This window comes from Bubalus bubalis, chromosome 1, assembly GCF_019923935.1.
Source record: "Bubalus bubalis isolate 160015118507 breed Murrah chromosome 1, NDDB_SH_1, whole genome shotgun sequence".
Lineage (NCBI taxonomy): Eukaryota > Metazoa > Chordata > Mammalia > Artiodactyla > Bovidae > Bubalus > Bubalus bubalis.
Window position 1 is genome coordinate 173,442,501 of NC_059157.1, and position 15,157 is coordinate 173,457,657.

The following is a 15,157-nucleotide window of genomic DNA, read 5'->3' on the forward strand; positions in this document are numbered from 1 at the left end:
CTTTGACTGTGTGGATCACAATCAACTGTGGAAAATTCTGAAAGAGATGGGAATACCAGACCACCTGATCTGCCTCTTGAGAAATCTGTATGCAGGTCAGGAAGCAACAGTTAGAACTGGACATGGAACAACAGACTGGTTCAAAATAGGAAAAGGAGTACGTCAAGGTTGTATATTGTCACCCTGCTTATTTAACTTCTATGCAGAGTACATCATAAGAAACGCCAGACTGGAAGAAACACAAGCTGGAATCAAGATTGCCGGGAGAAATATCAATCACCTCAGATATGCAGATGACACCACCCTTATGGCAGAAAGTGAAGAGGAACCAAAAAGCCTCTTGATGAAGGTGAAAGAGGAGAGTGAAAAAGTTGGCTTAAAGCTCAACATTCAGAAAATGAAGATCATGGCATCCGGTCCCATCACTTCATGGGAAATAGATGGGGAAACAGTGGAAACAGTGTCAGACTTTATTTTTCTGGGTCTCCAAAATTACTACAGATGATGACTACAGCCATGAAATTAAAAGTCGCTTACTCCTTGGAATGAAAGTTATGACCAACCTAGATAGCATATTCAAAAGCAGAGACATTACTTTGCCAACAAAGGTTCATCTAGTCAAGGCTATGGTTTTTCCTGTGGTCATGTATGGATGTGAGAGTTGGACTGTGAAGAAGGCTGAGCGCCAAAGAATTGATGCATTTGAACTGTGGTGTTGGAGAAGACTCTTGAGAGTCCCTTGGACTGCAAGGAGATCCAACCAGTCCATTCTGAAGGAGATCAGCCCTGGGATTTCTTTGGAAGGAATGATGCTAAAGCTGAAACTCCAGTACTTTGGCCACCTCATGTGAAGAGTTGATTCATTGGAAAAGACCCTGATGCTGGGAGGGATTGGGGGCAGGAGGAGAAGGGGACGACAGAGGATGAGATGGCTAGATGGCATCACTGACTCGATGGACGTGAGTCTGAGTGAACTCCTGGAGTTGGTGATGGACAGGGAGGCCTGGCGTGCTGCGATTCATGGGGTCGCAAAGAGTCGGACACGACTGAGTGAGTGATCTGATTTGATCTGATAGTGAAAAGGACATCTGTTCTGGGTGTTAGTTCTAGAAGGTCTTATAGGTCTTCATAGATCCATTGGACTTCAGCTTCTTCAGTATTACTGGTTGGGGCATAGTCTTAGATTACTGTGATAATGAATGGTTTGCCTTGGAAATGAACAGAGCTCATTCTGTTATATTTGAGTTTGCATCCAAGTACTGTATTTCAGACTCTTTTGTTGACTATGAAGGCTACTTCATTTCTTCTAAGGGATTCCTGCCCACAGTAGTAGACATAATAGTCATCTAGTTAAATTCACCCATTCCAGTCCATTTTAGTTCACTGATTCCTAAAATGTTGATGTTCACTCTTGCCATCTCCTGTTTAACCACTTCCAATTTGCCTTGATTCATGGACCCAACATTTCAGATTCCTATGCAGTACTGTTCTTTACAGCATTAGACATTACTTCCATCACCAGTCACATCCACAACTGGGTGTTGTTTTTGCTTTGGCTCTGTCTCCATTCTTTCGTGAGTTATTTCTCCACTGATCTCCCATAGCATATTGGGCACCTACCGACCTGGGGAGTTCATCTTTCAGTATCCTATCTACTGTGGAAATAGTGACTGTGGCTGAGACCATGAACTCCTTTTTGCAAAATTCAGACTTAAATTGAAGAAAGTAGGGAAAACCACTAGACCATTCAGGTATGACCTAAACAAATTCCTTATGATTACAGAGTGGAAGTGACAAATAGATTCAACGGATTAGATCTGATAGACTGTGTGCCTGAAGAACTACGGACGGAGGTTCATGACATTGTACAGGAAGCAGTGATCAAGACCATCCTCAAGAAAAAGAAAGGCAAAAAGGCAAAATGGTTGTTTGAGAAGGCCTTACAAATAGCTGAGAAAAGAAGAGAAGCTAAATGCAAAGGACGAAAGGAAAGATATATCCATTTGAATGCAGAGTTCCAAAGAATAGCAAGGAGAGATAAGAAAGCCTTCCTCAGTGATCAATGCAAAGAAATAGAGGAAAATAATAGAAAGGGAAAGACTAGAGATCGCTTCAAGAAAATTAGAGCTATCAAGGGAACATTTCATGCAAAGATGGGCACAATAAAGGACAGAAATGGCATGGATCTAACAGAAACAGAAGATGTTAAGGAAAGGAGGCAAGAATACATAGAACTATACAAAAAAGGAAAAGGAGTACGTCAAGGCTGTATATTGTCACCCTGCTTATTTAACTTATATGCAGAGTACATCATGAGAAACGTTGGGCTGGAAGAAGCACAAGCTGGAATCAAGACTCCCGGGAGAAATATCAATCACCTCAGATATGCAGGTGACACCACCCTTATGGCAGAAAGTGAAGAGGAACTGAAAAGCCTCTTGATGAAAGTGAAAGTGGAGAGTGAAAAAGTTGGCTTAAAGCTCAACATTCAGAAAATGGAGATCTTGGCATCTGGGCCCATCACTTCATGGCAAATAGATGGGGAAACAGTGGAAACAGTGTCAGACTTTATTTTTGGGGGCTCCAAAATCACTGCAGATAGTGATTGCAGCCATGAGATTAAAAGACACTTACTCCTTGGAAGAAAAGTTATGACCAAACTAGATAGCATATTGAAAAGCAGAGACATTACTTTGCCAACAAAGGTCTGTCTAGTCAAGGCTATGGTTTTTCCTGTGTGCATGTATGGATGTGAGAGTTGGACTGTGAAGAAAGCTGAGTGCTGAAGAATTGATGTTTTTGAACTGTGGTGTTGTAGAAGACTCTTTTTTTTTTTTTTTTTTTTACTGTTTCTCTCTTTTATTTTTAATTTTATTTTATTTTTAAACTTTACAAAATTGTATTAGTTTTGCCAAATATCAAAATGAATCCGCCACAGGTGTCCCTTGGACTGCAAGGAGATCCAACCAGTCCATTCTGAAGGAGATCAGCCCTGGGATTTCTTTGGAAGGAATGATGCTAAAGCTGAAAGCATTAGCCAGTACTTTGGCCACCTCATGCGAAGAGTTGACTCATTGGAAAAGACTCTGATGCTGGGAGGGATTGGGGGCAGGAGGAGAAGGGGACGACAGAGGATGGGATAGCTGGATGGTATCATTGACTCAATGGACGTGAGTCTGAGTGAACTCCGGGAGTTGGTGATGGACAAGGAGGCCTGGTGTGCTGCGATTCATGGAGTCACAAAGAGTCGGATACGACTGAGAGACTGAACCAAACCAAACTGATACAAAAAAGATCTTCATGACCCAGGTAACCACGATGGTGTGATCACTCAGCTACCGCCAGAAAAACTGGAATGTAAAGTCAAATGGGCCTTAGGAAGCATCACTATGAACAAAGCAGGAGGTGATGGAATTCCAGTTGAGCTATTCCAAATCCTGAAAGATGATGCTGTGAAAGTGCTGCACTCAATATGCCAGCAAATTTGGAAAACTCAGCAGTGGCTACAGGACTGAAAAAGGTCAGTTTTCATTCCAATCCCAAAGAGAGGCAATGCCAAAGAATGTTCAAACTAATGCACAATTGCACTCATCTCACACACTAGTAAAGTAATGCTCAAAATTCTCCAAGCCAGGCTTCAGCAATACGTGAACCGTGAACTTCCTGATGTTCAAGCTGGTTTTAGAAAAGGCAGAGGAACCAGAGATCAAATTGCCCACATCCGCTGGATCATGGAAAAAGCAAGAGAGTTCCAGAAAAATATCTATTTCTGCTTTATTGACTATGCCAAAACCTTTGACTGTGTGGATCACAATAAACTGTGGAAAATTTTGAAAGAGATGGGAATACCAGACTACCTGACCTGCCTCCTGAGAAATCTGCATGCAGGTCAGGAAGCAACAGTTAGAACTGGACATGGAAGAACAGACTGGTTCCAAACAGGAAAAGGAGTACGTCAAGGCTGTATATTGTCACCCTGCTTATTTAACTTATATGCAGAGTTCAGTTCAATTCAGTCGCTCAGTTGTGTCCAATTCTTTGCGACCCCATGAATTGCAGCACACCAGGCCTCCCTGTCCATCACCAACTCCAGGAGTTCACTCAGACTCACGTCCATCGAGTCAGTGATGCCATCTAGCCATCTCATCCTCTGTCGTCCCTTTCTCCTCCTGCCCCCAATCCCTCCCAGCATCAGGGTCTTTTCCAATGAGTCAACTCTTCACATGAGGTGGCCAAAGTACTGGAGTTTCAGCTTTGGCATCATTCCCTCCAGAGAAATCCCAAGGCTGATCTCCTTCAGAATGGACTGGTTGGATCTCCTTGCAGTCCAAGGGACTCTCAAGAGTATTCTCCAACACCACAGTTCAAAAGCATCAATTCTTTGGTGCTCAGCCTTCTTCACAGTCCAACTCTCACATCCATACATGACCACTGGAAAAACCACAGCCTTGACTAGATGGACCTTTGTTGGCAAAGTAATGTCTCTGCTTTTGAATATGCTATCTAGGTTGGACATAACTTTCCTTCCAAGGAGTAAGTGTCCTTTAATTTTATGGCTGCAGTCACCATCTGCAGTGATTTGGGAGCCCCCCAAAATTAAAGTCTGACACTGTTTCCCCATCTATTTCCCATGAAGTGATGGGACCGGATGCCACGATCTTCGTTTTCTGAATGTTGAGGTTTAAGCCAACTTTTTCACTCTCCACTTTCACTTTCATCAAGAGGCTTTTTAGTTCCTCTTCACTTTCTGCCATAAGGGTGGTGTCACCTGCATATCTGAGGTGATTGAAATTTCTCCCGGCAATCTTGATTCCAGCCTGTGTTTCTTCCAGTCCAGCGTTTCTCATGATGTACTCTGCATAGAAGTTAAATAAGCAGGGTGACAATATACAGCCTTGATGTACTCCTTTTCCTGTTTGGAACCAATCTGTTCTTCCATGTCCAGTTCTAACTGTTGCTTCCTGACCTGCATGCAGATTTCTCAGGAGGCAGGTCAGGTAGTCTGGTATTCCCATCTCTTTCAAAATTTTCCACAGTTTATTGTGATCCACACAGTCAAAGGTTTTGGCATAGTCAATAAAGCAGAAATAGATATTTTTCTGGAACTCTCTTGCTTTTTCCATGATCCAGCGGATGTGGGCAATTTGATCTCTGGTTCCTCTGCCTTTTCTAAAACCAGCTTGAACATCAGGAAGTTCACGGTTCACGTATTGCTGAAGCCTGGCTTGGAGAATTTTGAGCATTACTTTACTAGTGTGTGAGATGAGTGCCATTGTGTGGTAGTTTGAGCATGCTTTGGCATTGCCTTTCTTTGGGATTGGAATGAAAACTGACCTTTTCCAGTCCTGTGGCCACTGCTGTTTTCCAAATTTGCTGGCATATTGAGTGCAGCACTTTCACAGCATCATCTTTCAGGATTTGGAATAGCTCAACTGGAATTCCATCACCTCCACTAGCTTTGTTTGTAATGATGCTTTCTAAGGCCCACTGGACTTCACATTCCAGGATGTCTGGATCTAGGTGAGTGATCACACCATCGTGATTATCTTGTTCTTGAAGATCTTTTTTGTATAGTTCTTCTGTGTATTCTTGCCATCTCTTCTTAATATCTTCTGCTTCTGTTAGGTCCATACCATTTCTGTCCTTTATCGAGCCCATCTTTGCATGAAATGTTCCCTTGGTATCTCTGATTTTCTTGAAGAGATCTCTAGTCTTTCCCATTCTGCTGTTTTCCTCTATTTCTTTGCATTGATTGCTGAGGAAGGCTTTCTTATCTCTTCTTGCTATTCTTTGGAACTCTGCATTCAGATGCTTATATCTTTGCTTTTCTCCTTTGCTTTTTGCTTCTCTTCTTTTCACAGCTATTTGTAAGGCCTCCCCAGACAGCCATTTTGCTTTTTTTCATTTCTTTTCCATGGGGATGGTCTTGATCCCTGTCTCCTGTACAATGTCATGAACCTCATTCCATAGTTCATCAGGCACTCTATCTATCAGATCTAGGCCGTTAAATCTATTTCTCACTTCCACTGTATAATCATAAGGGATTTGATTTAGTACATCATGTGAAATGCCAGGCTGGATAAAGCACAAGCTGGAATCAAGATTGCCAGGAGAAGTATCAGTAACCTCAGATATGCAGATGATACCACCCTTATGGCAGAAAGTGAAGAGGAACTAAAAAGCCTCTTGATGAAAGTGAAAGAGGAGAGTGAAAAAGTTGGCTTAAACTCAACATTCAGAAAACGAAGATCATGGCATCTGGTCCCATCACTTCATGGCAAGTAGATGGGGAAATAATGGAAACAGTGAGATACTTTATATTCTTGGACTCCAAAATCACTGCAGATGGTGACTGCAGCCATGAAATTAAAAGGCGCTTGCTCCTTGGAAGGAAAGCTATGACCAACCTAGACAGCATATTAAAATGCAGAGGTATTACTTTACTGAAAATAATCCGTCTAGTTAAAGCTACAGTTTTTCCAGTAGTCATGTATGTATGTGAGAGTTGAACTATAAAGAAAGCTGTGCACAGAAGAATTGATGCTTTTGAACTGTGGTGTTGGAGAAGACTCTTGAGTGTCCCTTGGACTGCAAGGAGATCCAACTAGTCCATCCTAAAGGAAATCAGTCCTGAATATTCATTGGAATTACTGATACTGAAGCTGAAACTCCAATACTCTGGCCACTTGATGTGAAGAACTGACTCATTGCAAAAGACCATGATGCTGGGAAAGATTGAAAGTGGGAGGAGAAGAGGCTGACAGAGAATGAGATGGTTGGATGGCATCACTGACTCGATGGACGGTGATGTTTGAGTAAGCTCCACAAGATGGTGATGGACAGGGAAGCCTGGTGTGCTGCAGTCCATGAGGTTGCAAAGGGTCAGACATGACTGAGCGACTGAACTGACTAACTAATGGGACCAGGAAGCTGAACAATGAAAGATACAGAGAGACATAGATAGATAAAGAGGTAGTATTTAACAGGGGCTTTAAAGACATATGAAGGGAAGGCAACAGACAAAGGCCATGAGGCAGAGAAGTCCATGGAACACCGTGAGTTATCAGTAAGCAGAAGCTGCAGCAGCAGCAGCAACCAAATGGCAGCACAGAGATGACTCCAGCATCCCTGCCCAGCCAGCAGAACTACTGATGTTACCACTAGAACTCTTGTTACTCCATATACTGTTCAGTCCTCTGTGAGCTCCTTCTCTGCACTGGCCTTTGCATCCTTATTTCTCCTTGAAAGTGAAAGTGAAAGTGAAGTCGCTCAGTCGTGTCCGAGTCTTTGTGATCCCATGGACGGTAGCCTACCAGGCTCCGTGGTCCATGGGATTTTCCAGGCAAGAATACTGGAGTGGGCTGCCATTTCCTTCTCCAGAGGATCTTCCCAGCCCAGGGATCCAACCCAGGTCTCCTGCATTGCAGACAGACGCTTTGCTGTCTGAGCCACTAGGAAAGCTTATTTCTCCTTAGTTCATTGCTATATCTCCATCACCTAAGAGTAAGCTGAACCTTCTATCTTTGTATCCTAAAAGAGGTAAACAAAAATCCACATCCATCTTAGGCCATTGTGTCTCCACTGCCAGAGCCAATAGTTTAGAAACCTGCTAATGCAGAGGCTGTATTCTGGCTCTCCAACCTCTGCCTGTGTGCTCTCCGTGCAAGCCCAAGGAACACACAACCTTCCCCGGGTGCTGAGCAATGATCAAAACTTGTAGGCTTTCCGGCACTTTCTCCTGAGCACTGTGGGATAATTACTATTGATTGGAAGATGTCATAAGACTTGAGAAAGGGCATCCTGGACAAACTGGGCACATGAGTTAGATGAGTTGCCTTGGACATTTTAAGCTGTACAGTGGGGGCAATATATCACCCAGGAGTTGTGAGAACAAATAGGCTACTCCATTTCTCACAGCAGACTGCCTGTGCTTTACAAACTCCTCTAGTGATACATTGTGATGATCAGAAGGCAGGTGCAGCCCCTCCGAGACACATGGCCAAGCTGCCTTCAGCCGACAAATCTGACAAGAGCAGGCCCACCTTGCCAGCCAGGCTTGCAAACTGGCTTCACGTCCACCTGTACCAGGGTGTCCTGCGCTGCTGGCTTCTGTCCGCAGTCATAGGCGGTTACTAGGATCTCATACTGGTGCTGCTTGTCATAGCTCAGCTTCTCCGTGTTTCTGACGTTGCCTGAGGACAGAGGGACATTGAAAATAATTTCAGATCAAGTGAACCAAGTTGCAGTTCTTCAAAATCCCTTCTGCCCTCCTCCAGCCTTCACCAGAATAAAATGTTCCCTTTTCCTATCTCTTTATAAAAGCTAGGGCACGTAGGGAGCGTGGCTTCCACATGTGGCCTGCTTGATCCTTAGTGGCAGAGTTCTAGGAACTGCTGGCTGGAGCCACTCCAGCTGTGGGACAGAACTGGCAGGGAATTCTGTGCACACATCTGGAACCCAAGTGGTTGTATTAAGTACGGGGTTGTCAGAATACCACCCTAAACTACGCCCATGTGGCTATGTCCCTGATACAGGGTGTCGTGTGCTCATGTTACAGGAAATCTCTGGGAAAAAGATGGAATTCAGAAACTCCTCAACATGTATTTTTTTTTTTAACATCTGGGCTCTTTGCCAGGAACATGCACTGCCTCTTCTCACATTATTTTGCTACCAAATAAGAAGTAAAATCAATAAGAGAAGACGTGTGACCTCTCTTCTGAAAGCTACACAGAATAATAGATTCCTTGCCCCGGTGGCAAAGACATTTTTCTTCTCCAAGAGAGATCAGATATTGTTTCTGAGCCATTTGTGTATTTTTGTTCCCGTGGGTTTGATACAATGGTTCAGAAATATTTGACAATTAATGAGCAAACTTTTATTTGACTATTTTTGCTGAAATACAATTTTGGTTTCAAAAATGAATCAAGGCCTGATGCACATTTAATTCTTTTAACTGTTTGATTCCCAGAGATTAAAGTCTTCCTTTCAGAAGAATAATTTCATTCTGGCTTTTCTTTTCCAGTGAAAATTAGAGTTGACAGCAAATTAGAACTCAAATGATATCATCATCCTTTGCTAGAAGCAAAATCAAGAAGATGGAAATTAAAAAACAAATCAACAAGCAAATACACAAACATGGAATCACTGACTCAGGTATACAATTTCTGTGCAGCTTTGTTGAATTTTTTTAAAAATTATTAAATTTGCAACGTTGTGTTAATTTCTGCTGTACAGCAAAGTGACTCAGTTATACATACGTATTCTTTTGCATGTTCTTTTCCATTATGGCTTATCACAGGATATTGAATATAGTTCCCCGTGCTATACACTAGGACCATGTTGTTTATCCACCCTACATGTCCTAGTTTGCATCTGCTCATCCGGAACTCCCAGTCCTTCCCTCCCCCACACCCCCTCCCCCCGGCAACTACTAGTCTGTTCTCTATGACTGTGTGACTCAGCTATATATTTCAGTCTCAGCTCGGGGCCCTGCGCATGTGTGAAAGGGCTCAGTGTGGGGTTGGTAATATTCTCTGTGGCTTCTGTTAACAAACTAGTTCATGGTTATAGCCATCACAAGGGAGTACTTCTGCCAGGTGGAAGCGCTGTAATAGGACCATGAGAATATGCTTCAGCAATATCAAATTGAATTTTGAACAAAAAGTTTTATCTTTCTCTTTCTCTAAAGTTAAATGGCTCTCAAAAGATACACCTTGTAGAAGGGGAAGGCCCAGGGTTTACAGGCCCGTGTAACATTCAGCAGACCAACACTATTGATTGTGGGAGAAAAAGAAACACTCAAGACCGCAATCCTTGGCTCAATTTACCACAGCTCCACTTGAGTAAGAAGTCTTAATGAAACTGTCTGAGAAACTAACTTGCTTTCTCCACCACCACCAGTTTCACACAAGGGAGAATGGGTCTCAGATGATAGGATTTGGAGCATTAGGTAAACATGAGAGTATAATAATGTTGCCAATAGTTGTGGGGGAAGGGTTGTATTTGGCTAAGTCACACTTAAAAAAAATTTTTTTTTAAAGATCACAAAAAACCATCCTTTTGCTTTTGTGACAATTGTTATTATTCTCCCAACTGGTTAATGATTTCTCCTAGTCGCATCTTCTCAGGAGACCTGAGTCCACAGCTACCCCAGGTGAGCACTGATCTCTGTGAGTATTTCTCTGTTTCAAATGAACCTGGGAAGCTAACTCTCAAAGAACTATCAGTATCTACCATGTGTCACAGTGAAAGTATTTTTTGAAAACTCAGCTGGGGCGGTGGATGCAATGAGACAAGTGCATTGACCTACACCCTCCTTCTGCCGGAATTTAAATTGGAGCAGCCGTTTTGGAAAGCCACACAGGTTGGTCACTTTGCAACTGCTCATACCTTTTGGCCAAGTCATTTCACATCTAAAAACTGACTCCAGGAAAATGATACAAATTGCAAACCAACAAATATGTTCATTTAAGCATTATTTATTATTAAAACATTGAAAAAGAGTAAAGAAACTGGGTGCCCAATCATCAGGAGACAAGCTAAGCCTGAATCTCTGCTTAGATGGACTGCTCTTCACAGTAAAGTATTAATTATGAACTGTTTTACGGATGGAAAAAATCTGTACAATTAAATGATAAATGAAAAAGGGAAAGTGTGGCCTTACTTTTGTTTCAAAACTTCATGGAAAAAGTGCTAGCAAAATGTCAGTGGTAGTTCTCTTTGGTGGGATTACAAAAGTGACTTCTTCATACTTTTCTATGCTGCCCAGTTTCCCACCAGGGGCGAGCAGTTCCTCTTTTATTCAGGTGGAAGGGAAGTATGTTCACGTACTTGGAGATAAGCAGACTTGGGCTCACACCGCACTCTTAGGTGGCCAAGGGCCCTGACTCTCCAGGGAAGCCTGCAGAGGGCTCAGCAGAGGCTGTGTGAAACCAACCACTGCTTGGAGGGTACGAAAGCCTGCTGAGTGGAGGCAGGTGTCCCGGTGAGCCCTGCACCTCCCTGTGCGGTCATCCCCACCCCTGGCTGAGTGCTTGCTCTGTGCCGACAGTCTGAGGAGTGCCTTGTGAGATCCGCCCTCTCATACAGGCACAGTATTTATTTATTTGTCTATTTCAGCTGCGCTGGTCTTCACTGTGGTGCTCGGGCTTTCTCTATTTGTGGCTAATGTGGGCTTCTCCAGCTGCGCTATGCAGGATTAGCTGCCCCACAATATGTGGGATCTTAGTTCCCTGACCAGGGATTGAACTGTGTCTCCAGCACTGGAAGGCTGATTCTTAATAACTAGACCACCAGGGAAGTCCCTCAGGCACAGTATTTAATTCCCATTTTACAATGAAAATCTGACATCAAGTTTAAGTAATTATCAAGGATCGCCTTCTTTCCCTCTCTCTCACAGTGGTGGGCAGAGGAATAAGATGAAACTTTGTATTTTTGAACTTAAATACCATTGTCATACATTCCTGTCAAGTATCACTGAGGACAGTGATAATATCACTGGTGAAAAAGCTTTGGGATCAACATTCAGGGGACCTGGCTCCAGTCCCCACTCTACCAGCTCTTTACTCTTTAGGAATCAGTTTTTCCATCAGTTCAACGAAGTGAGGATCTACAACCTACCAATCTGAGAGAGACTAGTCAAGTGCTAGAAGATACAGGGGACCGGAAGCCATCTGAAACGGATCCAGAATATCCCAAGAGGTGGCAATGCCACCAACTTAGTTACCTGCTCATAATTTCAGCTTGAAAATCCATGGGGAGTGCGTAACCTTCATGTCCTAGTCACCCAGGCAAGTATCTGATAATCATGGTGTCATGAATGGAATACTCTCTATGCCAGGTACCCTGCTAACTTCATCCACAGGCACTGCCTCTCCTCGAGGCCTCACTGCTACCCCCATATCTCAGGGGAGGAATTCAAGGGAAGGGAGGCTGAGGACCCCTGGTTGGAAGAGGTTGATTCTTGCGTTCAGACAGGTCAAATCACTTCCATGTCATCTATCTTCCCTGATGCCCTGTTTCCCTTCTTTCCCCCACAAGCAAAGAGTCTGGCAGGTGGAAGGGCCCCAGAGCCATCTCCCTAAAGTCCTGGGGCCTGAATGAGTGGACCCCAACTCAGCAGTACTTTTTCTAATATGCATGTGAAGAACTTCTTCAAGGAGCTGGGAAGGTCGCTGGGAGAAGTGATGGATAAGGGCCAACTGGAAAGCTCATTAGAATGGGAGCTGCTTCTGTGTCTGCCCTGAGGTCCTGTCTTCATTAATGGAGAACTGCTTTTGTAAACCTTGCCGTCAAGGGCCCACAATCCCTGGGAGTACCCGCTCTCCTCTACATCTCAGGCTGTAAACCAACGTTGGAGGCAGAGGCCTGGCGAAGGACCGTTACTCACTTTTAATGAGACAGCCAGGGAAATAAATTGGCATATGTTAGTGAAATGGCTCATCAAGGTGAGTAATTATCGTCATGGCTGGGGCAGTTTACCCTCTGATAAAGGAATTAGCATCTCCTCTCTCCCGGGGCTGTGGCTCTCCAGAACTAAGGCAGGAGGCCAAGGGCAGCTTGACCACTAGTTCTGGATGCCCTCCCCCCATCCAGTCCAGCTCTATAGCAAGGACTTGTCACTCCCCCAGTTCCAGAGCTCTCAGAGTCATAGACTTCACAGCTGACCATTGGAGACCAGAAAAATATAAAGCATTACTCTATATTTTATACAGTGGGGTGTGAGTGCCTGTGTGTGTGTGTGGTGGGGACAGATCAGCTACGTCACAGGGCCTTGTAGGAAAAGCTATCCAGAGCAGTTCTGGCAGGCTCTACAAATGAAATTACCTGCTTCTTAATCCTGAGCCAAACTTTAATTACAGTACAGTATTTTCTCCTTTACTTCCTCATGCACTGATTTTGTGTCCCACAGAATTAACCTCTAGTGAGTGATGCCCAGGTGTGTGACTGACACTGGCCATGTGTTTGAGCATCTTATAAGGAAATGTCTCTATTATCACGTTATCTGCTTTATGAATATTGGTTTCATCTTTCGAGACAGATGATAAACTCCTGGATGCCAAGGATGAGGGAATCTGCAACAATTCCCAGGATGCAGAGCACTCTGTTACAGGGTATGTTTCTCCCTGGTCTCAACATCAGGAAGCCTGGGAAGCACTGAAGATTTGCAAGCAGGTGACTGATGGTATTTCCCTCTAGGCACTGGCTACCAGTAGGCTCATGGCTAAGTCACTGCCTACCCCTGGGTCTGGTTCAGGGCACGCTTTGTGCACCATCTTCATCCCTGATGCTGCCTTTCTAGTTTTTTTTTTTTTTAATTTTGCTAGATGGTAAGCTCCATGTGGGCAGGCCCGCTTATGCTATGACTTCCCTTCTCTCTCTATTCCCAGCTTCCAGACTGTGCCTGGCACTTAATAAACATTGACAGAGTGGATGAACCTCAGGTTATACAAAGTTTACATCTTTGAGCAGTTAAATCTTGTTTAAAATAAAATGAGGATAATATACATATGACCACACACTCATGCTAATAATGAAACAACATAGTTGGCAAATAATTATCATTTGATTAATATCAAATTATTGAGAGTTGAAATGGGCTGAGCTGCCTGGGCCTCTGCTTATGGTGTTTATACTGGAATGAGATTTAAAAATAATGCTGATGGGGAAATATCCAAATGGCTTTCTAAGTTTAGTTTGAGATTGGGGTATAGTGGGACGGGTCTTTCATTCCTCATTCCAATTAGGGGAGAAATTCTAAAAAAACATTGGCAAGAATGGATAAAGATGATGTGGCACATATATACAATGGAATATTACTCAACCACAAAAGTGATGGAACTGTGCTGTTTGCAAAGACATGGATGGACCTAGAGACTGTTATATAGAGTGAAGCAAGTCAGAAAGAGAAAAACAAATACTGCATATTAATTCATATATGTGGAACCTGGAAAAATGACACAGATGACTATTTGCAAAACAGAAATAGAGGCACAAATGCAGAGAACAAGTGTATGGATACCAAGAGGGGAAGGGAGGGTGGGATGAACTGGGAGATTGGGATTGACATATATACACCACTATGTATAAAACAGATAACTAATTAGAGCCTACTGTATAGCACAGGGAACTCTACTCAATGCTCTGACCTAAATGGGAAGGAAATCCAAAGAAGAGGGGATATATGTACATGTGCAGGGGACTCACTTTGCTGTACAGCAGAAACTAACACAACATCGTAAAGCAACTATAATAAAAATTAAGAAACAAATCAAAAACCAAACAAAATTGGCAAGAGCTTTAAAGATTCCTATAGTTTAGAAAATCTACAGCTTAGAAGGTGTTTCCAAAATCTCCACCTGTTCTTTTAGCGTCTCTTTGGGAGCAGACGGTTTTGGTGCAGAAGTGATGCTACAGTTTGTTATATAGGAAACTAAGATGTGGCTGAGTTGATGGTATGGCTCACGCTTGAATGACAGCAGGAAAATTCTACCAGAAAACCAACCTGTCTTCGGCATCCAGATACACAGCATGAGTTCTATAGACTATTCACTAAAGAGGTTTACAAGGGATCTTGGGGTGTTTTGGAGAAGGGAATGGGAACCCACTCCAGTACTCTTACCTGGAGAATTCCATGGATAGAGGAGCCTGGCAGGCTACAGTCCATTGGGTCGCAAAGAGTCAGACACAACTGAGTGACTAACACTTTTACTTTAGACCTGACTGGGCTGCTAATTATGTGCTGCTAATCTAGTGCAGGGAATGTACCCAAGTTCTGGGTACAGAGCCTAGATCAGGGGTGGCAGGGAGGCATCACTTGGCCAAGTACATTCAGAGCCTGAACTTGGCCTTTCAGAGGGTTGGGGGGTGGAGCTGTTCCCTGCTCCCATCCACTGGGGTCCTCTAAGGACACTCACCATTCCTGTCGATGGCAAAAGGCACATCAGTTGTAACGATTTCATAGTTGCAAATCTGGCTGTACTGGGGGGAGCAGTCTTCGTCGATGGCCTCCACTTGCAGGATGCTGTCATAGATCTTGCCCTCCGTCACGATAGCCTTGTAGGCTGGCTCTTTGAAGGTGGGAGCAAACTCATTGACGTCCTTCACCTGGATATGGACCACAGCCCTAGGACAACACACAGGAAGGAAGAGAGACCAG

At 43.6% G+C, this 15,157-nt stretch overlaps 1 protein-coding gene across 2 annotated transcripts in view; it reads right to left on the minus strand.

The window, feature by feature from the left end:
* Positions 1–15,157, minus strand: part of CLSTN2 (calsyntenin 2) — a 731,303-nt gene that overhangs the window by 156,673 nt on the left and 559,473 nt on the right. For both annotated transcript variants that reach the window (XM_044946560.2, XM_006061606.4), the window contains exons 4-5: positions 14,916–15,124; positions 8,043–8,192 (exon numbers count right to left, since the gene is read on the minus strand). In XM_044946560.2, the coding sequence (XP_044802495.2) occupies positions 8,043–8,192; positions 14,916–15,124 (359 nt within the window). The remainder of the gene's footprint in view (positions 1–8,042; positions 8,193–14,915; positions 15,125–15,157) is intronic.